This window comes from Pongo pygmaeus, chromosome 11, assembly GCF_028885625.2.
Source record: "Pongo pygmaeus isolate AG05252 chromosome 11, NHGRI_mPonPyg2-v2.0_pri, whole genome shotgun sequence".
NCBI lineage: Eukaryota > Metazoa > Chordata > Mammalia > Primates > Hominidae > Pongo > Pongo pygmaeus.
This window is the reverse complement of record NC_072384.2, coordinates 82,843,589-82,867,767: the sequence shown is the minus strand read 5'-3', so window position 1 is coordinate 82,867,767 and position 24,179 is coordinate 82,843,589. Positions and strand designations below refer to the sequence as shown.

Below are 24,179 nucleotides of genomic sequence, written 5' to 3'. Positions count from 1 at the left end.
CCATCTCATGCCAGTTAGAATGGCGATCATTAAAAAATCAGGAAACAACAGATGCTGCAGAGGATGTGGAGAAATAGGAACACATTTACACTGTTGGTGGGAGTATAAATTAGTTCCACCATTGTGGAAGACAGTGGGGCGATTCCTCAAGGATCTAGAACCAGAAATACCATTTGACCCAGCAGTACCATTACTGGGTATATACCCAAAGTATTATAAATCATTCTACTATAAAGACACATGCACACATATATTTATTGCAGCACTATTTACAATAGCAGACTTGGAACCAACCCAAATGCCCATCAATGATAGACTGGATAAAGAAAATGTGGCATATATATACCATGGAATACTAGCAGCCATAAAAAAGAATGAGTTCATGTCCTTTGCAGGGACATGGATGAAGCTGGAAACCATCATTCTCAGCAAACTAACACAGAAACAGAAAACCAAACACCCAATGTTCTCACTCATAAGTAGGAGCTGAACACATGGACACAGGGAGGGGAATATCACACACTGGTGCCTGTCGAGGGGTGGGGGGTAAGGGGAGGGATAGCATTAGGAGAAATACCTAACGCATGCGGGGCTTAAAACCTAGATGACAGGTTGAAGGGTGCAGCAAACCACCATGGCACATGTGTACCTATGTAACAAACCCCCAAGTTCTGCACATGTATCCCAGAACTAAAAGTATAATAATAATAAAAAGGACACATTAAAAAAGAAAACTATTGGCCTACATCCCTGACGAACATTATATATACCCAAAAGAAAGGAAATTCATATATCAAAGAGATATCTGCACTCCCATGTTTATTGTGGCACTATTCACAATAGCCAAGATTTGGAAGCAACCTAAGTGTCATCAACAGATGAATGGATAAATAACATGTAGTACATATACATAATGCAGTACTATTCAACCACAAAAAAGAATAAAATCCTGTCCTTTGGAAAAACATGGATAGAACTGGAGGACATTATGTTAAGTCAAATAAGACTGGCACAGATAGACAAACTTCACATGTTCTCACTCCTTTGTGGGAGCCAAAAATTAAAACAGTTCAACACATGGAGATAGACAGTAGAATGATGGTTACCAGAAGCTGGAAAGAATAGTGGGGGCATGAGGGGAAGAAGTGCGATGGCTAATGAGTATTAAAATATAGCTAGATAGAATAAGATCTAGTATTCGATAACACAACAGGGTGACTACAGTCAACAACAATTTATTGTACATTTTAAAATAACTATTACAAAGATATAACAGCCGGTTTGCATGAGCGTGGGAGGTGGGTGCCACACTATGTACAAATAATCTCAATGCAGTCATAGTTAGAATGTAGGGTAATTTAATCTGACAGTAACTGAGCATCTTCTCTTAAATAAGGTATTCTACTGAATTTTCATTGACAATCTGTCCACAGTGATGCCAATTATAAGCTCTTACTTTAGCTTTTCTCATTTGTTTTTTGAGACAGAGTCTCGCTCTGTCACCCAGGCTGGAGTGCAATGGCGCAATCTCAGTTCACCGCAACCTCCGCCTCTCAGGTTCAAGCAATTCTCCTGCCTCAGCCTCCCAAGTAGCTGGGACTACAGGCGTATGCCACCAAGCCCGGCTAATTTTTTTTGTATTTTTAGTAGAGACAAGGTTTCACTGTATTGGCCAGGCTGCTCTTGAACTCCTGACCTCGTGATCCGCTTGCCTCGGCCTCCCAAAATGCTGAGATTACAGGCATGAGCCACCGCACCCAGCCGGCTTTTCATTTCTTGAAGAGATGGGAACAACAAATCTTCATAGATCTAAACTAACTTACATTTTAAAATACAAAATTGTGTGTCTTGCCAATAGATTTTTTTTTTTTGAGACCGAGTCTCACTCTGTCAGCTATAAGTGCAGTGGTGCTATCTCGGCTCACTGCCACCTCCACCTCCCAGGGTCAAGCGACTCTCCTACCTCAGCCTCCTGAGAAGCTGGGATTACAGGCACCCACCACCACGCCCGGGTAATTTTTGTATTTTTAGTGATGGGGTTTTGCCATGTTGGCCAGGCTGGTCTTGAACTCCTGGCCTCAAATGATCCACCTCCTTGGCCTCCCAAAATGTTGGGATTACAGGCATGAGCCACTGCGCCTGGCCACCAACTGATTTTTTAATCAGAATTTGACAGCAAATTTTTTAATCCAGCAAAAATTTGACAGCAAATTTTTTAATCCAGAATTTGACAGCAAATAAGTGTTACATCTTTTAAAACAAATAGCTTCAAAGAAATATATTAATGGGGATATATTAAACATATCATTTTTATTAAAGTATATCAACACCTAGAAACAATAAAGGGTACATGATGAATATGTATAAAAATAAGTAACTCAAAGCTTTACTTGAAATAGAAAAGTCTAACTATAAGTTATTTTTTGTGTACATCAATTGAAACAAACCATAAGTTTGTTGATTATAATGCCATTTTATGTATTGGAAGAATATACAACTTCAAAGTCTTCTGGTTTAAATTCCTAAATAACTACAGGGTAACTAAATATGTTCAGGATCCTTCAGGCAGAAAAATCAACTATTTAGAGTCACCTGGAACAAATAAATAAGTAATCATGCCACATTTCTGTTGTTTTTAAATTTATCATGGTTTTGCTTATAAAGGTATTGACTCATTGGGTTAACTCTGTAAGGTTATAAGATGATATTCTGATTTATACTTGCTACATTTATGACTACTTGGAGAAACAACACTTGAAGGGGACCTTCTATATACATTTGAACAATCTGAGTTACAAATAATCATGCTGACAAATTCAGGTTTCCCCACTACCACTGAAATTATCAGAGTCTAAGCTGAAAAAAAAATCCAAGTATTGTATTCATACATTTTAGTCAAGGTTCAATAGGGAAGAAGGGAAGAAAAAGTAAAATTGCAAACAAAATGTTAAATATTATACTCCATTTCCTCTGAAATATTTGTCTTTGAATTAGTATATTGGTCTAAATTTTGCCTCCAAAAATCTAAGAAAAATATTGTTTGGGTTTTTCAAAAATCTACATACTTTTTGAGTTTTCTATTCAAATTTTATGTAATCAGAAACCTATTTTAAAGCATAAAATTAGAAAAACATTTAAAAATTATTAACTTCAATTAGCCTCAAATAAATAGAATTGTATTGTATGCTCCACTGCCTTTGTTCTACTCAGCTTTTTCAGTTTGCAGTTTAAAGCTTCCATATTTCTTTTCAGTGTTTAAAAAGACATGCTGTTTTCATTTTCCCCTTCCTTTAAAAAATGGCAGAATAATCTGTTTAAAAACAGAGGCAAAAACTCCTTGAAATATTTTTCCTCTCCTTTAAAACGGGCCTATATTTGGTGTATGTATCTTTTAAGTTTACAGTATGTGAGAAAGAGGATCGTAATCATAAAGTTCTTTTTTAAAAATAACTAGGAATGACAGAGTGATTTATCTCCATGGGAAGTGCAATAAACATACTGTATAGTATATATGACCTTATGCTTTACTTGGTGCCCCTAAAAGGCTGAATTATATTCATTGATCTATTTTAATACAGCAAACTACAATTTAACATTAAAACAAACTTGATGCTCAAAGCACTTCTGTAGAAGATATAAAAGATAAATGTTTGAATCTTACGCAGATCACTATAGGCAACAACTAAGCATATAAACTACAGACATAAATAATACACAATCCAGGCCAGGTGTAGTGGCTAACGCCGTAATCCCAGCACTTTGGGAGACCAAGGCGGGTGGATCACTTGCGGTCAGGAGTTCGAGACCAGTCTGACCACCATGGTTAAATCCCGTCTCTACCAAAAAAAAATACAAAATTTGCTGGGCATGGTGGCACATGCCTATAATCCCAGCTACTTGGGAGGCTGATACATGAGAATCGCTTGAAGCTGGGAGGCAGAGGTTGCAGTGAGCCAAGATCACGCCACTGCACTCCAGCCTGGGCAATAAGAGCAAAACTCTGTCTCAAATAATAATATCATTAAGAGCAAACCTCCATCTCAAAAGTAATAATAATAATAATAATACATGATCCATTATGAACAAATTCTATCAAGGCTTCATGTGACATTTAATGGCTGAAAACTAAACAGGACTTAGCAAAATAAAATGTATTTAAATACATCCTTTCTTGTGAAAGGAGAAGGCTCATCCAGTGATACTGACCATAGAGAGAACCTATATATCAGTCTCATATTTAAGAGGGTTCTGCCTGCCTTGGTTGGCTTCAAAGAGCTCACTGTAGGTTGATTATATTTAGACTGCTTCTTAGCAGAAGCAAAGAGTTCATAACAGTTCATAACATCACAAGTGATGGCATCTTGTCACGGTGTAAGCAATCTCAAAACATAACTTGCATTTATCACTTCTACTTTTTGCTCATGACAGCATATGAAAGCCTGCCTTCTCAAATGCACAGATGTGCTCAATATGCACTTTCCATTTATGCTTGCTCTCTATAATGTATATTTAAGAAGAGCTCAAGACTTTTAAAAATAAAATCTACATGTCAATGATATCTTCTAAGTCATGAAAAACTATGTGGAAACTATCAGGCCAGGCGTAGTGGCTGATGCCTGTAATCCTAGCACTTGGGAGGCTGAGGCGGGAGGATCACTTAAGCCTAGGAGTTTGAGATCAGCCTGGGCAACATGGCAAGACTCCTGTCTCTACAAAAATAAAAATAAAATTAGCCAGATGTGGTGGCGCACAGCTGTAGTCTCAGCTACTCAGGAGAATGAGGTGGGAGGATTGCTTGAGCCCAGGAGGTAGAGGCTGCAGTGCGTTGTGTTCATGCCACTCCACTCTAGCCTAGGTGACAGAGCAAGACCCTGTCTCGAAAAAAAAAGAAAAAAGAAAGAAACTGTCTTAATTAATTAAGTATACTGTATTCTGAAGAAAAAATCAAAATCTTTAAGCAAATTTATAATGTACAGAGCTCAGTTCTGCAAATATGGAGAAAAAAGAAAAAAGAACCTATTCAAAGGCCAAAGATAAAACTGTAAATGATTGTGGGTCTCCTAAAAGTATATTTAAAGTTTCTTACAAAACCATAACCCTTCTCCCCTAAACAATATATTCTCTGGTAGAATACTGAAGTAGAAAACAGACCACTGAACAATGATCTTGCAGTATCAAACATTTTCTCAAAAAATTATGACACAGGATCAAAAAAACAGAATGCTAGGCACCCAAGATAAAAAGCACAAAATCTAAGAGAATAGATCACCTATTCAAAGAACCAAAGCTCACAATCACGTATGACAGAACATCTATACATTAAAAAAAAAAAAAGAAAAGAAAGAAATGCAGATAACAGAATTGAAAAAAACAAAATGAGGTCGGACACAGTGGCTCACGCCTGTAATCCCAACATTTAGGGAGGCCAAGGTGGGTGGATCACCTGAGGTCAGGAGTTCAAGACCGCCTGGCCTACATGGTAAAACTCCATCTCTACTAAAAATACAAAAATTAGTCGGGCATGGTGGCAGGCACCTATAATCCCAGCTACTTGGAAGGCTGAGGCAGGAGAATTGCTTGAACCCAGGAGGCAGAGGTTGCAGTGAGCCGAGATTGCGCCATTGCACTCCAGCCTGGGTGACAAGAGCCAAACTCCATCTTAAAAAAAAAAAAAAAAGAAGAAGACAAAATGAAAAGTGTATATTTTTCACAAGACAGCATAAGAATTTTGTGAATATTGTAGCCACTGTGTAAATATTGTATAAACCTTCAGATACTGGTTATCTCTTTTGGGAGATTTAAGGTATTCATTTTTAATCTTAAAAAGATTCTTTAAAAAGAAATTTACTTCCCTTTGAAATAGTAAGTTAAGTAGAATTTCAAGTTTTTCTTTCATAAAAACAGTTGCTGGAACACAAAAATAGGCTTCATTAAATGATTCTCTCCATGCTCTAAATATACATTTTAAATTTAAACCTTTTCCTTCCACAGAAAGCAATGATTACTAATACTTTGTTATTTTCCCTTAGCAATTTAAAAAAGCATTTAATCACACATTATAATAACAAAGAGAAAGTAATGACATTTGAAATTTACTTATACAGTAGGTCAGGACAATCAAATTGACCTCCATTTATGCATAAAAAAGTCAAGAGAAAAAAGGGAGTTTTGCTAGTCTACTCTCCAAAAAAGGGAAAAGATGGCTATAGAAGTCAATTCAGAAACTACAGTTGTCCATCGTCTGCTACAATGCAACTCATGAACTGTTCTCCTGTATTCTGTCACACTTATTGCTTTCTTTGCCCTCTTGATATGTACGAAGCTGCTCCATGAAGCCAGAATTTGGACATATGGAAGGTCTTGCATTTTTCACCAAAGAAAAAGCACTGGTAAATGAGGTTTGTTCAGAATTCATCAGGAAACCTATTACAATTGCAGCAGCCCTGGAAACGCCCGCATTACAATGAACAAGAACCACTCCATCCTACAAAAAAAAAAAAAAAAAATCAAACAAAAATCTTCATTATTCATTTGAGAAAGGTTATTATATCAATTGCACATTCTTATACTACTTGAAAGTATAAAGTAAATATTCAATTTTATCGATTTATTTGATTCAATTTATTTAATTATTGAAATAAAATTCATTACCAGCAACAAATGGAAACTCAATCAATCAATCAATCAACCTGTACCTCCCTTACCTACTAACCCATGATTGAAATGCTTTAATGATGTTTGGAATTCTGAAACAGTATCTTTCATTAAACTAAAGTAATCCAGTAAAGAACACATTAAAACCTAACAACTTAGTAGCCAAATGTATCAGTAAAGTACACATAAAACCTAATAACTTAGTAGTCAAATGTATCAGTAAAGTACACATGAAAACCTAACAACTTTGTAGCCAAATGTATCAGTAAAGTACACATAAAACCTAACAACTTAGTAGATAACTAACAACTTAGTAGATAAGTGTATATCAATAAGAAAAAATCCACAGGAAATATATGTGGAAACATAAAATAAAATCATAACTATAAGCTAAACAGAAAGCCAGAAATACTCCAGAGTATACTTAGTGTTCTCATAAATAAGCTAGTGGCAATGGTTTGCAAATCTGTTTAAATAATCATCAAGGAAAAAATTTTCTACCCTTGGACATATTTTATTCTGGCAGGAAGTTACTTAAAAATATTTAAACTTATGAGGTAGTAAACTGTGACACAAATAGCTCATAACAATGTGAAGTAGAAAAGGTAATCAGATACCAGTATGAGGTCAATAAATGAAAAACGTTTCAGGTAACTTGCAAATGATACTTTCCAAGTGAAAAGAGACACAGTGTAAGACCAATGCTGATGGGGGCAATATTGTATTAATAATGAATGTGATAGATCTGATGGAACAGCACTGATACAACTTGGCCTATCTGAAGCTTTTAAAAAGTTAATGATCTAAATGAAATGTGGTGAACTGTGAGCACACCCTCCAGAATTAGACATTTTAGTTACTTCATTTCTTGATTCTTTATTTGGTACAACACAAAAAAAGACGAGAGCAGGAGGGAAAAAATATACTACTGAAAACCCTCTACCCAAAGCACATATTAACAATACTATTGTTATGACTCACTGGATTATTTTACTTCTGCAAGGCAGTTTTCCGATTCATACATCTGTTGCAAAACTCCTTTCATTGAAACAAATTTGCAAGTGCATCTCTTTTCAAGAAAGCCAAATGATTAATAACAAAATTAGTTAACATTTTGAAAATCCTCATATAAAAAAGGACAATATCAATTGTTTTCTTTTTTCACATCTTACATTACTATGGGATATTACTGTTTTCTATAGATATTTATGACTCATTTTCAAACTTCAAGTTTCTATATAAGAAAAGCAAAACACAAATATTCACTATACACCTTGGGAACTTTTCTCATTTTGTAGCAACAGCCCATTTTTCCAAAACTTAAGATGTTTAAAAATTATATTAAGGTAACTGATGAAAATTATTAATGAACTTCATTTAGCATAAAACAAATTAGATACTCCAAAGAAACTTGCAATCATAAGCTTAATAAGCAAGAGATACCCTTCAATGTCACTTTTAATATTTCCTGCTTATATACTAGTTGGCTTTACTTCATGATACATACATAGGCTTTTGAACATGAAGCTAGCTTTATTTTCAGTCTTACACATTGTGCATCCAATTTTAGCTAATGTTTTAAAATGATATTATTTTCTTCTTTCTACTTTATATAATAGCTGTTTTTCTGCAGCTTTTCAATTTACCTACTTTCTACCTTTTGATTATTCCTTAGATATCATATTGTCCTTGAAAGTATTTCCAGAGAAATTATTGGCTTTATATCCCTTTTCCAGAGCTCAAAATAGTAACAAACAATTTATAAACCATTTTTTTTCCTTTGCACTTGCTGTTGTCCTATGCCTAGAAGACCTTTGCTCTCTTGGTACAGCTAATTCTGACTTCTGTTCTAAGACTGACTCTTTCCAAGTGAAATGAGGGCAGGAGGAATGTCTTAGCCATCTTTGTATGCCTAGTATTTAGTGCAATTATTGGCATATAGTAGTTATTCCATAACTTTTTGCTAAGTGAATAAATTTGTTCTGCATTTCTGAAAGGAAAGTGTTCTTTCAACAATTCAAAATCACCATTTTGCTATGGGCAAGTAGTAACCTATAGGCAGATAGTAATTATGCTATGTTATTTCTATTTCATAGAGTTGTCTTTGTTCTTGTGCTGTTATAGTTTTCAACTAGATTGCAAGCTCCTTGAGGGCAGCAATGTGTATCCCTCACACCTTCTCAGAATAAGTAATTAATATTTGTTAACAGTAACTGAGCCAGGCCCAGGTGTTTTTCCTTATATTTAACTTCCATTAAAACTTTGGCATGGCCAGGCACAGTGGCTCACACCTGTAATCCCAGCACTTTGGGAGGCTGAGGTGGGTGGATCACAAGGTCAGGAGTCCGAGCCCAGCCTGGCCAACATGGTGAAACCCCATCTCTACTAAATATACAAAAATTAGCTGGGTGTGGTGGTGGGCACCTGTAATCCCAGCTACTTAGGAGGCTGAGGCAGGAGAATCGCTTGAACTCAGGAGGTGGAGGTTGCAGTGAGCTGAGATCGTGCCACTGCACTCCAGCCTGGTTGACAGAGTAAGATTCTGTCTCAAAAAAAAAAAAAAAAAAAAAAAAAAACACTTGGGCATAGGCACTATTCATAATAGCAAAGACATGGAATCAACTCAAATGCCAATCAATGATAGTCTGTATAATGAAAATGTGGTACATATACCCCATGGAATACTATGCAGCCATAAAAGGAATGAGATCATGTCCTTTACAGGGACATAGATGGAGCTGGAAGCCATTATCTTTAGCAAACTGACGCAGGAACAGAAAACCAAACACTGCATGTTTCACTTATAGGTGGAAGCTGAACAACGTGAACACATAGACACATGGAGGGGAACAACACAAACTGGGGGCCTGTCGGGGTGAGGCGGGGTAGGAGGAGGGAGAGCATCAGGAAAAATAACTAATGCATGCTGGGCTTAATACCTAGGTGATGGGTTGATAAGTGCAGCAAATCCCCATGGCACACGTTTACCAATGTAACAAACCTGCACATCCTGTACATGTGCCCCAGAACTTAAAAAAACCTCGGGTATAATGTGACAGTCTGCAAGTGACAGCCACCTATGATGAAATAAGAATTTTGCAGTGGAATGAAAATCAATTGTCACTAAAAATATACTCCTTAGTTCAGCGTTTGGGTGGGGTGGGGGAGTAGCCAAAATCTCTCAAAGAACTAAGCAATGCCTTGGTTTATATTCAGGCACAACCTTCTTATCCTGCAGAGGTCTGGTAGCAAACTGGACAACACTTTGAGGAGCACAGGTCAGAACAGTCAACTCATGACTATCCACAGTAGTGGAGGGGAATGTAAATATGACAAATACAAAAAAGTGATGGGTAGACTGCTTTGAAACAAACTGGAAGAAGTAAGGCAAGAGAATAGGGTCTGGCGGCAGGGAACCTAAGGCTGTTTCACTCCCATTTCCTAGAACTAAATTCAAAGGAAAACCCTAACTTTCCACATCTAAGTAACAAAAGGACCGGGGGCTACTGCCTTTGCAAACCCCTCACCTTTTCTGCATGCAGATGGGAAATTTGCTGTCCACAACCAATCAGACTGATTGCAGGCCAAGTCTTCGTTCGCATAGAAGTATAACTTTGTAACTTCACCCTAGCTTCTCATTGGTTGCTTTTTGCAACCAATCAAATGTTTGCACAGGAGCGTGACCTTTGTAACTTCACTTCAGCCTCTGGTTGGCTGCTTTCTCCAACCAATCAGACTGACTGCAGGATACCACTTCATTTACATAAGGTGAGCATGAAGTGGCCATTGGGAAACTTCTAGTGGGTATTTGGACCCAAGAAGATTCTGTATCCTGTCCCTTGGGCCGCTGCTTGGACCTGTTCTGACACCGTGGAGTGTGCTTTCGCTTTCAATAAATCCCTGCTTTTGCTCTTTTGTTGCTTCATTCTTTCTTTGCTTTGATGGGCGTTTTGTCCAATTATTTGTTCAAAACGCCAAGAACCTGGACAACTTGCAGTCATGACCCTCTATTGGTAACAGAAGCATCTAAAAACTTAGTGAATTTAGGTACTTATTTAGACCCATAGTGTTTCTCTAATGAACTTTTACTTCTATTGAACAAAAAACTACAAACAGCTTACATGTCTCATAGTAGGAAATAAGATAAATTATAGAATCACCAACTACCAGAATACTGTGCAAAAATTTTAAATGATTTGAATCATCAAGTATAAAAGGCAGGCTGTACAGAGGGGACTAGGGCCGGAGACAGGACCAGGAAGGAAGTGAGGACCAAGAAGTGCAAATATCAGTACCCAGGACCAGAGTGGCCGCCCACAGTTCCCGATCTTACGTGTGATATCACCCCGTCAGCCCTCTCCTCCTGAGCAGGGATCCAAGAATGTGCCAAGAGTCCTGCTGGTCTCAGCCGGGTGGGCCTGTACATAGGGTCCATGTGCAATAGGGAGGGACGTCTTCTATTTTTTGCTGCCCCCTCCCAGCCCACTGTCTGGCACAGGGGGAGACGGTATTTTCAAGGTAAAGCAAGGTACCACAAATAAAGTCATGAAGTTGCCAAAAAAAAAAAAAAAAAGCAGGCTATAAAAGAATATAAACTGTATGATACTATTTTTATAAAAATATATATACAGGTCTAGAAAAATATATCAAAATGCTAACAATGCTTATATCTAAGTGTGGAATTATCTTAATTTTCATCTGTATTTTCCATTTTTTCTACAAAGAACATGGACTACTTACATCATATTTTTAAAATCACATCTTATAAATAATAAACATGAAATATCAAATATACATTGTTATACTTTGTACCTTTTGCACATAAAAAGAGGGACAAATAAATTTAGTTCCTAAAAGGACTCCTTGGGCTATAGAAATTACCATTACTGTTCTTCTCAGGTGTATTTCTGTCCCTTTAGGCATAAAGGAAGGACAGAGAAGCCAAATAGAGTTTTACAAGTACAGAGGGAAATGAGTAAAGACTTAGGAAATGGAATCCATTCCATTTGGCAACGGTATGTAAAAAGATGAAAACAACAAACTAGAGCCTAGAAAGGTAGTTTTGAAACATGTAATTCACTGAGTAATTAGATTTAACAATACTTGAATATAAAATAGACAAAAGCATGAAGAGATCTTTTCTTTAAAAATGAAAAAAATTCAAGAATTTTATTGCTAAAACTAGATATATATTAGCCTTCCAGGCATGGTGGTTCACGCCTATAATCCCAGCACTTTGGGAGACCGAGGCAGGTGGATCACTTGACGTCAGGCGTTTGAGACCATCCTGGCCAACATGGCAAAACCCCGTCTCTACTAAAAATACAAAAATTAGCCAGGCGTGGTGGCGCGCACCTGTAATCCCAGCTACTAGGGAGGCTGAGGCAGGAGAATCACTTGAGCCCAGGAGGTGGAGTTGCAGTGAGCTGAGATTGTGTCACGGCACTGAGTTTTCAGGGCAGGGAAATATTGGCTGAGGTTAGGATCCCAGTATAAAACATAAGGCTTGAGAGGGTAGAACGTATTTCTGAAATCTAATTCCTCTTATCAGAAACATTTTCTGCAATTCCTCAGATTCTTGTGGTGCCGCCATCTCACAGACCCTCTCAGCATGCTCCACCTCGGCTACCACCTCCATGGCTGACTGCTCTCCCCTTAGGTCCATTCATTTTTGCCTGTCAAAGAAGGAGCTCTTCTTCCATGGTGTCCACAGCATAGACAGGCATACTCTGAGTTCTGGATTTTCTATTTCTCAACTTGGTTGAAAAGTTGTATTACAGGGTGTTAGATTTGGCTTCGAGGTGGCTGCTGAAGGAGTGGAATGTTATAACCTAGAATTGTGGGGTTGGTTATATCCCCACTGGCAAACTTTGACCAATGGGAAACAGGAGCTGACAGGAAGCCAGGCAGATAAATCCTCCCTCCCAGGCTGGGTTGAGGTGCAGTTTCTTTGTACTGCCTGTCCAGAGATATTTTGGGTGGTAGAGTAGCTGTACCTGCTGAATAGCCAACAGTCAGCTCACTGTGAAATGAGCCCAGCAGGGTAAATGCATCACTTTGTATTGCTTCTCCTCCCACCTTGAATCACTTTCCTTTCTTGCCACTCTCACTGCCTAGAGATTGTACCTCCCAAATTAAGCATTGGCTCTAAATCCTCATCTCAGGCTTTATTTTTAGGAAACCCAAGCTAAAATCCACTCTAATTTACTGGCCCAAATTAAGGCAAACTTATTTTTTAAATTTATTTAAAATTCCAAGCTTATTAGAATATTCAATCTCTTGCTTTTCTTTCTAGATACTATTAACCTCTCTAATTTTTACTTGCAACATTTATATCTCTTCTAATGTTAATATGAATATGGATGATATCTATACTTTGCCATCTCTGGCATATTCTACATCTCCTTAGAGAAGGAGCCAATACAGAAACATCCTTTTTATTTTTAAAACTATTAACTCACACACTGGAATGTCACAATCCAGAGCCTGTAAATTTTTTCACAAGAAAAGAGAATGGCCAATATTAGGCTTTGAATTAGAAAACCTCTTCCTTGGCCAGGTGCAGTGGCTCATGCCTGTAATCCTAGCACTTTGGGAGGCTGAGGTGGGTGATCTGCCTGAGCTCAGGAGTTCAAGACCAGCCGGGGCAACATGGTGAAACCCTGTCTCTACTAAAATACAAAAAATTACCCGGGTGTGGTAATGTGCTCCTGTAGTCCCAGCTACCTGGGAAGCTGAGGCAGGAGAATCACTTGAACCCGAGAGGCGGAGGTTGCAGTGAGCCAGAGGTTACAGTGCGCCGAGATCACACTACTGCACTCCAGCCTGGCAACAGAGCGAGACTCTGTCTCAAAAAAAAAAAACAAAACAAACAAACAAAAAAAAACAAAAAAACCTCTTCCTTTGCTTCCATCCAAATACAGTCATGCATCATTTAACAATGGTGATGCATTCTGAGAAATGTGTTCTTAGGCAGTTTCTTTGTGGTGTAAACATCACAGAGTGCACTCACACAAACCTAGAATGGTATGGCCTATTGCTCCAAGACTACAAACCTGTTCAGATGTTACTGTACTGACTTGTAGGCAACTGTAACACAATGGTATGTATTTGTGTATCTAAACATACATAAACATAGAAAAGGTATGGTAAAAATACATTATTATAATCTTATGGAACCACCATCATATATGCAGTCCAAACATCATTATGCAGTGCATGACTGTATCTGCTATTAAGTAAAGTTGATGAACAGTAGAATTGAATAGTTTTGTATTTTCTGGGTAGTCTAGTAAGAAGGCATGTAGAACAGTGCTGGGCACCTAAGGCATTCAATAAATATTACTAAATGAAAGGAAAGAAGGGAGAGAGGAAGAGAAAATGGGAAGGAGAAAAGGTAAAGGGAGAGAAGGTAGGCCAGAGTTCAATTAAACCTGATTGTAATCCTGTCATTGTTAGGTGTTCCAGAAGAGTTCTTTCTCTCTGTAAATGCTTCTACTTTCCCATCTACGTATCTTACATAAAGTCTGTAAGAATTATTTGCTGACTAAAAATGATGACATTTCAAGGAATAATTATCGATAACAGCCAACCTAGAAACTTTGCCTGTCAGAATGTTGACTTCAATAACAAGATTGAAGTACTATATGACATTGGCTATTGGTCTTCTAACTTCAGAAAACCAACAGACAGCTTCTCATCAGAATTTTCATACAATCTAAGTAAAGTAATACACATTTACTCCTTAGAGTGCCTTAAAATTTTACTGCTAAAAATGCATAGTTTCACAATAACTATCTCATTCATTAAAATGAAATGCATATTAGTCATCATAAATACACTAACAAGTCTAGAGCAGTCTGTTTTATAGTCCCCCTGAATATCTTGCAAACTGGTTAGAGGTCAGGTGGCTATAAACCCTCAAAGGAAATCTAACTACATGTCTACAGAGGAAAACTCAGTAAGTAGAGGATTTTATCTCTGAACATTTCTCAGTAAAGCATAGGAAAATGAGAAACTGAATTAATGTTGAAACTAAATATCTCATTGAAAAAAGAGCAATTAACCAAATAATTGCAGGAAATAATGAAATATTGTTAGAAGGGAAATTTCATAATGGTTTTTTAGAGATTCATTATAAAAATAATAAAGATTGGGTAATGGATCCATACTTTCAAATTTCTGCTTCTGAAGAACTATGGATCAAAACAAAACTCACCTTTCTTTTTGCTTCTTCAATAAATTCAAAACATTCTGGAAAATAAGACAGGATGTTGGTTTCAGGCAGATCCAATATAGAAATGCTCTTATATGTAAAGTCACTGAGGAAAGCATTTTCAACTCCATATGCAACATTAAGAATATGAGTCACCTTAAAGAGAAAGAAAAAAGATGACTGTTTTCAATCCCATGAATTGGGTTACCTAAAAAGAGACTGGGGTGTTGATACCTATAACAAGAAAGGTAAAAAATTTAAATGTGACTCACTTGAATGATAATACTGCTTCAATCCCACACCAGAAGTGCTCCTTCTACTATAAGTTTTCTCTCTCTCTCTCTCTCTTTTAACTTATTATTATCATCATGTAGAGACAGGGTCTCTTTCTGTCACCCAGGCTGGAGTGCAATGATGCAATCATAGGCCACTGCAATCTTGAACTCCTAGGCTCAAGTGATCCTCCTGCCTTAGCCTCCCAAGTAGCTGGGACTACAGGCGTGTACCACCACATCCAGCTAATTTTTTTTTTTTTTTCAGAGAAGTGGGGGGGGTCTCACTTTTTTTTCCCAGGCTGGTCTTGAACTCCTGGCCTCAAGTGATGCTCCCACTTCTGCCTCCCACAGTGCTGGGATTACAGGTATAAGCCATCACACCTGGCCTATATATTCTCATAGCCCTGGACTTGCCCTATTATAGCTCATACCACTTAGAGATTGTTTTTCTCTTTCATTGCACCAGAAACTTTATGAGGGTAGGGACCATGTTTAACTTAGTGTTATAAGCGAATGAGCAGTAAGTTTAGCAGAAAATGCTTAAAATCTTTGTTGAATTAATCTGTGAATATCCATATAAAAACTTAAATAGGAGAAGTATATCAGTGGTACACAACTTCCCTTTCAAGAATTATTTCCCTATTTTCCTTCATATTCTTTACTTAATAAAATGGTTCTCCAGGATGACTGCACATTAGAGTCGCCTGATGAACTCTTAAAAACTGTCAATACCACAGGGTCTCATACCCAGAGATTCTGATGAACTAATCCGGCTGAAAAGTAAGGGGAGGTGTGGTTGTAAAATATTTTCTTTCAGATGGTACACTTGAGCAACCTCCTCCTCTTGCATCTATGTGTTTGAGCCCCTTTTCCTAGAGTCCACCAACCATGTGGAAGAAAGCCATGTAGACAGTCCATTAAGATAATCCGAAGGCTGAGAATCACTTGAGCCCAGGAGGTGAAGGTTGCAGTGAGCCACAATCATGCCACTGCACTCCAGCCTAAGCAAATGAGTGAGACTCTGCCTCAAAAAAAAAAAAAAAAACTAACAACTTTGTCCACATCTGTACTTCCCCTCTGCCTTCTGATTACAGGGAAGGATGTGCTCGTGCATCTTCGATAAGGCTCATTCCAGAACCTGTGCTTGGAGTCACAGTGCTTCCTACTTTCTTGGCATCTCCCTATAGTCATAATTCTTGCTTTTCTGTATCTTCAATTCCTTCTTCTACCATCAGCCTTAAAAGATGCTCAAAGCTCTCCCATCCCCCTCCTCACCTATGGCTCCTCTCTCTCTTTTTTTTTCCCCCTTGCCATCACTTCCTCACTTCTCAATCTTTTGCAATATGGCTTTGGCCTGCAATTCAAACGAAACTGTTTCCATCAAACACACTAACAACCTCTCTGTCACCAAGTCCCATGGACATAATTTAGTCCTAATCATACTTAAACTTTTGCAGCATCTGACATTGCTGACTCTCTCCTCCTTAAAACACTATTCTCTTTAGCTTCCATGACACCACCTTTTTGTTTTACCTTCTTTTGGCCTCTTTTAGATCCTCCTTTCCCACTGCAGACTCTTCTTTGTTTGATCATTCCATATAGGGTGATATTCCTCAATTTATCAGTTCTGTGATAAGATTCTGTCATAGGCCCTCTTCTCTCTTACTTTACACTTTTCCCCAGGCAGCTTCATCTATCCTAATGATTTCAGTAACTACTTAAAAGCTGACGATTCCTAAATCTATATATTCACCTCTATTCTGAACTTCAGACCCTACATATCCACCCACCTAGATGATCCACATCACCCAAAATCTAACATGTTCAAAACTGAGCACACTGTTTCTCCTTCAAAGCCTGTTCCTTCCACGTTGTTTTCAATCTCATGGAACAATAACTTTACTTAGTTACCAAAGAAAGCTAGACATCAGCCTTGACTCTTCCTTCTCCATTAGCCCCACTCCCTATCTTGCCTGATAAGTAATCAAATTTTAAGAATTCTACCCTCTAAAAAACCCCTCACATCTATCTATCTCCACTAAATCTTAATCTCAGCCACTATCATCTTTTCCTTAGATTACTGCAATAGCTTTATAACCAGTTTCCCCATCTCTAACTTGAGCAAACTTCCAATCGATTTTCCACACTGCTTCTAATGAGAAATATTTCTAAACTGCAAATTTGACCTTGTTACATCTCTGGGTAACTTCTCAGTGGCTTTTCATAGTCTTTTGGATCAAGTCCAAACAAGTAACTTTGGCTTACATGGCCTTTTGTGATCTGGCTCATGCTTACCTCTCTCTCTGGCCTTGTCTCTTGGTGCCCTTCTTTCTCACACTCTCTATTCCAGGGTCACTGAACTTTTCTGTCCCTGAAAGCATCTGCCTTTCTCTCACTTCTGGGCCTTCACACATATCATTTATTCTGTATGAACACTTTTATTTCCTTTTTTTTTTTTTTTTTTTGAGATAGAGTCTTGCTTTGTCACCCAGTCTGGAGTACAGTAGCAAAAATCATAGCACACTGTAACCTCGAACTCCTGGGGTCAACCAATCCTCCTGCCTTGGCCTCCCAAAGCCTTGGGATTACAGGCTGTCTACTCTTTTCCTGGCCTCTTCAGAGAAATACTTCAATATCACTTCCTCCAGGAAGTCTCCCCTGACTCACCTATCCCCCCAAAAACAAACCAAACCAAACATGGGTTAAGAGCATCATCTTCTATGCACTTCTATAGCACCCTGCACTTCCCCATCAAAGCACACAAACGCTGTTCGATAGCTGCTTGTCTGTCTTCTCTGTCTGCCCCTTAGGTCATAGGCTTCAAGTGAACAAGAATCTCTTGCACTCCTTCAACTACAGCAATTCCATGACCTGAAACAGTGCTCAACAAAATGGTAGAGGGCTAAAAATTCTTTTGAGTAAATATGTAATAAATCACATCAGTTGTATGGAGTAGAGTGGCTGGAAATGGCATTACAGAAGATGTGGTATGTGAGTTGGGACTTAAGGCATGGACAGGTCTTGGACAAACAGAGATGAGGGAAAGTCTATCCTACACAGAGAAACTACATAAACACGGCAAGAAAGACATGCCTCCAAGGTCAGGTTCATGAGGGTCATGAAGGAGAGCAAGAAGAATGTAAAACTGGAAAGATAGATTACAGATCCACGTATTTGAATCATGTGCCAATTATTTGTCAACTCTATTGAAATGATAGCCAAAATGTTACCAAATAAACTCTATAATATACCAAAGATGGACCAAAACAGTTTTTCCTAAACAAAACAATTAAAATATTCTGTGTATATGGTTCAGACTTAAAGCATTTTTTTACCTTATTCTTTTTCAGTATATCCAAATCATGAGCAGCATCTTGTGACCCTAGAAGAAATAAATGATACCACCTTGAACACAAATATAATCATCTTGACCTTTTATATAAATTTGTACAGCGATTCTGTTATTAAAAAAAAAAAAAGACCAACAACTTGGAAGGACCTTAGTCCAACTTTCTGAAGAGCAATTTGATAACAGTCATCCTACATAAACTCTTGGACTCTGAAATCCTACTTCTAAAAATTTGTCCTAAAAGTTATACATGTTGCAAAGATTAGCTGTAAGGATGTTCACCATAGTATTGTTTGTAATCTAAACAAAACAAAAACAAAAGAACACTAAAAGCCCAATAATAGCTGTTGCATTAAATAAAAAATGGTACAATTGTGTAGTGAAATACATACAGTCATTATCACCATTAGAAATAAGAAATGTAAGCCTGAACAACATTGTGAGACCCTGTCTATAGAAAAAAAAATTTTTTTAATTAGCCAGGCATGGTAGTGCATGCTTGTATTCCCAGGTATTCAGAAGGCTAAAGCAGGAGGATCCCTTGAACCTAAGAATTCGGGGTTACAGTAAGCTATGGTTCTGCCACTGCACTCCAGCCTCGGTGACACAGCAAGAAGAAAGAAAAGAAAAGACAAGACAAGACAAGACAGAGGGAGGGAGGGAGGAAGGAAGGAAGGAAGGGGAAGGGAAGAAAGAGAGGGAGAGAGAGATAAAGAGAGAGAGAAAGAAGAAATGTGGTAAAATATGTATAGCATGGAAACATGTTCTTGGCCAGGAGTGGTGACTCCTGTCTGTATTCCCAGCACTTTGGGAGGCTGAGGCAGGTGGATCACTTGAGGTCAGGAGTTTGAGACTAGCCTGGCCAACATGGCACAACCCCATCTCTACTAAAAATACAAAAATTAGCTGGGCATGGTGGTGCACGCTTGTAATCCCAGCTACTCAGGAGGCTGAGGCACGAGACTTGCTTGAACCTGGGAGGCAGAGGTTGCAGTGAGCCAAGATCGTGCCACTGCACTCCAGCCTGGGTGACACAGTGAGACTCCGTCTCAAAAAAAAAAAAATGTTCTCAATGTATCTGGTGATAAAAGCAGGTTACAAAATACCATCATCCATTTTTATAACAACAAAAAATATGTATATGCTTAAAAAATGGAAAGGAGGTATATATAGAACAAAATGTTAATAGTGGGGTTGCAGGTGATTTTTTTTCTTCTTTATGCTAATTTTGACTTTTTACAATAAACATCTCTTTATTTTGTAACTTAAAAAAGGATATTACAAAAACCACACACCCACAAGATGACTTTGTGCCGGATGGTTTGGGAACACCCAGTAGCTTAGAGCAAATGCTGTTGGTCTGTAGGATCCCACCCACACTCCATGTATCACTAGGGCTGTGCCCTTCTACAATCTCTTTCTGTCACAGTCGGCTTCCCAGATCTCCCACACTTGGAAACTGGCTCTAGTTAATAAGCAAGTTCATATGGAGAATAACTAGTCAAAATAAAGTGAGTTTCAGTTTAAAGATTTCAAGTATTTTACTTTCCTGAATTAGGTTCTATTTCATAAACTTTTTTTTTTTTAAGTTACCCATCTGGGAATTCAGCCAACTTTTATTATGTGATTTTAGGTGGCTGAAAGGCCAGCAAGTATGCTGTTTAGCCAATATCCTCTTGATAATACCAAGCTTACAGGTTCGTTACTGAGCTCACATTCAGCTTTATCATACTTAAAAGTTAGCCCATCAAAACATTGACATTTGTTAAAGCTGAATGGTATATACATAATTGTCTATTAGTTTCTGTAATTTTCTATAAATTTGAAATACTTCATAATTTTTTTTAAATTCTGTTTTCTAATGTAGAAAGCCCTAACCAACTCCAGAGGAAAAAATAGGTTCAAATAATTGAAACTTGGTGGTTTAGTCAGGCGCGGTGGCTCATGCCTGTAATCCCAGAAATTTGGGAGACCAAGGCAGGCAGACTGCTCAAGCCCAGGAGTTCAAGACCAGCTTGTGCAACATGGTAAAACCGCATCTCTACAAAAAGTACAAAAAATTAGCCAGGCTTGGTGATGTGCACCTGTAGTCCCAGCTATTCAGGGCCTAAGGTGGGAGGATCACTGGAGCCTGGAAGGCAAAGGTTGCAGTGAGCCAAGATTGTGCCACTGCACTCCATCCTGGATTTATTTTGAGACCCTATCTCTAAATAAATAAATAAATAATAAATAATTATCTGTCTATATATAATGTTCAAAGCCTAGGACAAAAACGCTGTCTAAAATCTTTTCTCCATTCTTTAAATGGTTCGAGGGCCTATGTAATATTTTTTAAATGCACTCACTTTTTAGAGTTTACAAACTAAAAAAGATTACATTTTTACAACTCTTCATTTTCTTTATTCATCACCAAAACCAAAAGTTGTTTGGCATGCGATGCTGGGAGGAAGCTGTGTCGCTTTGAGGAGGTGAAGGAAGCTCTTAGAACCAACCTGCAAACAACCCCAGTCTCCCAGACATAAACTAAGTCTGGTCAGAAACAACTCTTTCAACATTCATGTAGAAGAACTGCAGGTGGAACCACCCATGGGTCCTTTAGGAATGAGGCACTTGTAATTAGGCAGAAAAAGGTGCGCTTTCAGAAGACAGGAGGTTGTTCCTGATGAAAGTATCCCATTCCAGAGAGAAGACCTTATTAGGGCTAGTTTCAGAAGTTCCTCCCAGGACTCTCCCACTATCCTGGGGAGGTTTTCAACCCCAATCTCAGAACACTACCTTGATCAGTTCACTTTGGATAAGTCCACAAATAATAATAATAGTAATAAGCAAAGTTCATGAAGACCCTAAGTTGGTGAATGATATATGAAAATTCTACCATAATTATTCCAAGCCATGATTACTACAGTGGAAGCCAAAATAACTGAAAAATGTGCCAGGACATATTTTCTTTCCTAGATATAGTGAGCAAGGCCTAGGTGAACTTTTCAGATTACCTAAATAACTCACTTTTTCACTGTAAATGTGACAAGAATATGGTACAATTTTTCACGGGGCTGTAGAAACTAGTTAGAGACATTTATTTGGTGAATTTAAAGACAGCCAATGTAACAATTCCTATAATATTTAATAACTTATACGTATACTGCAATTGATTTGCATCAAAAACCTTTTACAACAACCTCAGGAGGATCCTATGACATAAGCAGATATTGTTACTTCATCTTTACAAATGGCTTTTTCAAGGACCAGAAAGGATAAATGGCTTGCACCAGCTAATCTAGTAAATTAGAGGCAGAGCAGGATTGAAAACTTGGTCTATGTGAGGCAGCGTAGTATAACAATGGACAGCAGGAGTCCATCAGACTTGGGCTTGATGCGTACCTCTGTTATTTACTAGGTGTGTTACCTTGTGTAAATTACTTCACCAATTTTAAATCCTGGTTTCTATTTGTAAAACAAAGCTGATAATCCCTACTTCACAGGATTCCTCAAAGGAGGTGAGACACTAGGTGAACAGTACCTGGGCTATGTCTCAGTCTTCTCTCTATTCAAGAATGCCTTAGCTGCATAATGACAAGTCATTTAGTCTTTCCAAGTCTTAATTTCTCTATTCATAAATAGAAATAATTCAGACGTACTTGAAAACATTCTTGACTATTTTTTTAAGAACACCATACCATATTCTTGCCAAATTAACAAGTTTGTACTTTTATAACCTTGCTTCATTTGCTATTTGTGAACTATGCTTGTATAGGGGCTCAGTATTTCCATAATACGAAATAAATCATAAGATCTTAAGATCTCCTTCTCTTAAACACTCCAAAAACAGACACCATGAACAGACGTGGCCACAGGAGGCATGTATTCCGCACGGTTTGTAAGAGCTGCGCAGGCCAGCAAGCACAGGACTATTTCGAGTATTAACTTTTCTATAACTTTAACCATTGTCACTTGTAGTTCTGCCTGATACAAACATTCTTTTTTCATTCCTTTTTTTTTTAAGCTGTATCTTTTATAATCCAAGAAAACACAACATCAATGTGTTATTCTCCAGAGAAGTTAGAGAAACGGGAAGAAAGCTTTTCGAAAATTCAAATACGCAGTGCCAAGTGCTACTAGAATAGCATCTATGCTTCTTATGGGTACACTGTGAGGCAGAAACGGCTCTAGCTGGCTAATGGAAGTTCCATATCCAAAAAAGGAAACAGTTCAGCTTTTCGGCAGGATAGCTGATAATACACACTATTACGCATAAAGGGGGAAAATGAGAACGTAATCTGGCTAAAAGGACTCAATGATCTAGTGGCAAGTCGATATACTCACCTAGGAGCAACCATGGCTTAATAACGCCAACCTGCAGGTCCGAGCTAAGGTCCTGCACATAACCACAACCACCCCCACTGCTCGGCTCTACTTCTTCCACAACATGAATTCTGGCATCTTTCCATGTTTCTATAATTTTCTTTCCAGTTAGCGTTGTCACCCTGGTGCATTGCTTCCTGAGATTATTCCGGGAGAATGCTTTAATTTCCTGGTTAAAGGAGTGCATTACATGAGCAGTGGCTGGGAACAAATGCAAACAAATCCAGCAGGCACAGAGAACGGCTGAAGTGCTAGTCCCTTATTGCCCAGGTAACAAAGACAGCCTCAGAGGTTCTCGCCCATCCAGGTAACAGCAGCAGCCACAGGCCAAGAGACGGAGTCCTCCAGCTCCGTTTCTCCCAGCGATGCAATGTAAGGCGAAATTTGATTGGTCATTGAGACACAAGTGCCGATTGGATGCTGTTTCTTCTTCCTGTCAGCCAGAAACCTGCATTTTCCCGAAAGGCTCAAGGGATCCACTGGGGGAGATTTCTTATTGTTGCTGTTTAAATTTAGCTTTATAATACACGCAGAATGGTAAAATATAAGACTTCGTTGGAGAGAGGAATGATATGTCCTGGTTCTTTAAAGGCAGTGATTTTCTGATATATTCTGTTAGTGTCACGGCAGTGACCATAGACGATCCGGGCTGACCCGTGTATCGCTCCCGCTTGAAAGAGGCCGGCGGAGTCACCTTGCAAATCACCCTATGTCCCAAAGCCTTTCCTGCCGGTCTGCTTTTAGGCTAGTCCAGGAGGGCTACAGCAGACGTTAAAAGTTATTTCTCGCTTCCTGTAGCCTTCACACCTTGTCCTTTTGCTGTTAATGCAAGAGGAACGTTTACTAGATAAAGTTGTTTTGCATATTTGTGAGGCAACAATTTAAATAAACTGGGAAAAAAGATATATTTTTAAAATTTATGCTCATATATGTAGATTGACAAGAACTTAAAATTTATTTTCTGACTTTCAGCCTACATTTTCATTTCATACAGTAAATATACATCCTAAATAAGAATTGCAGCAAGTCCATCCATGCAAAGAATTAAGAAAATCCATTGTGTAAACATCCAAATTTATAAAACAGATAAGTAAATTATAGAACGATGATTCTGATTACCAAAAAAAAAGTTTTGCAAAAGAAATCACAAGATTCCTTTAAAGAGAAATTTTTCAAACCCCTATTAAAGTAAATGTAATTTTAAATGAATTTCAACACAATGTATAAACACATATATAAAATGGAGTTGCACTTATGAAAACTTTTCTTCCAATACCACATATTAAAATTTGTGTTGTTTTTGAAACTTTCTGACATAAAAAAA

General features: G+C 38.0%; 1 protein-coding gene across 2 annotated transcripts; it reads right to left on the bottom strand.

The window, feature by feature from the left end:
• Positions 1-2,281: 2,281 nt before the first annotated feature.
• On the bottom strand, positions 2,282-23,224 carry DUSP19 (dual specificity phosphatase 19). 2 transcript variants are annotated; one of them, XM_054478988.2, is made up of 4 exons: positions 22,817-23,224; positions 18,480-18,526; positions 14,873-15,025; positions 2,282-6,484 (listed from the first exon to the last, which is right to left on the bottom strand). In XM_054478988.2, the coding sequence occupies exons 1-4, from the start codon at positions 23,040-23,042 to the stop codon at positions 6,257-6,259; spliced, it is 654 nt and encodes a 217-aa protein (XP_054334963.1). In that variant the 5' UTR covers positions 23,043-23,224; the 3' UTR covers positions 2,282-6,256. The 2 variants fall into 2 exon arrangements, with proteins under 2 accessions (XP_054334963.1, XP_054334964.1); XM_054478989.2 differs by having other exon boundaries at positions 14,873-14,907.
• Positions 23,225-24,179: the final 955 nt, after the last annotated feature.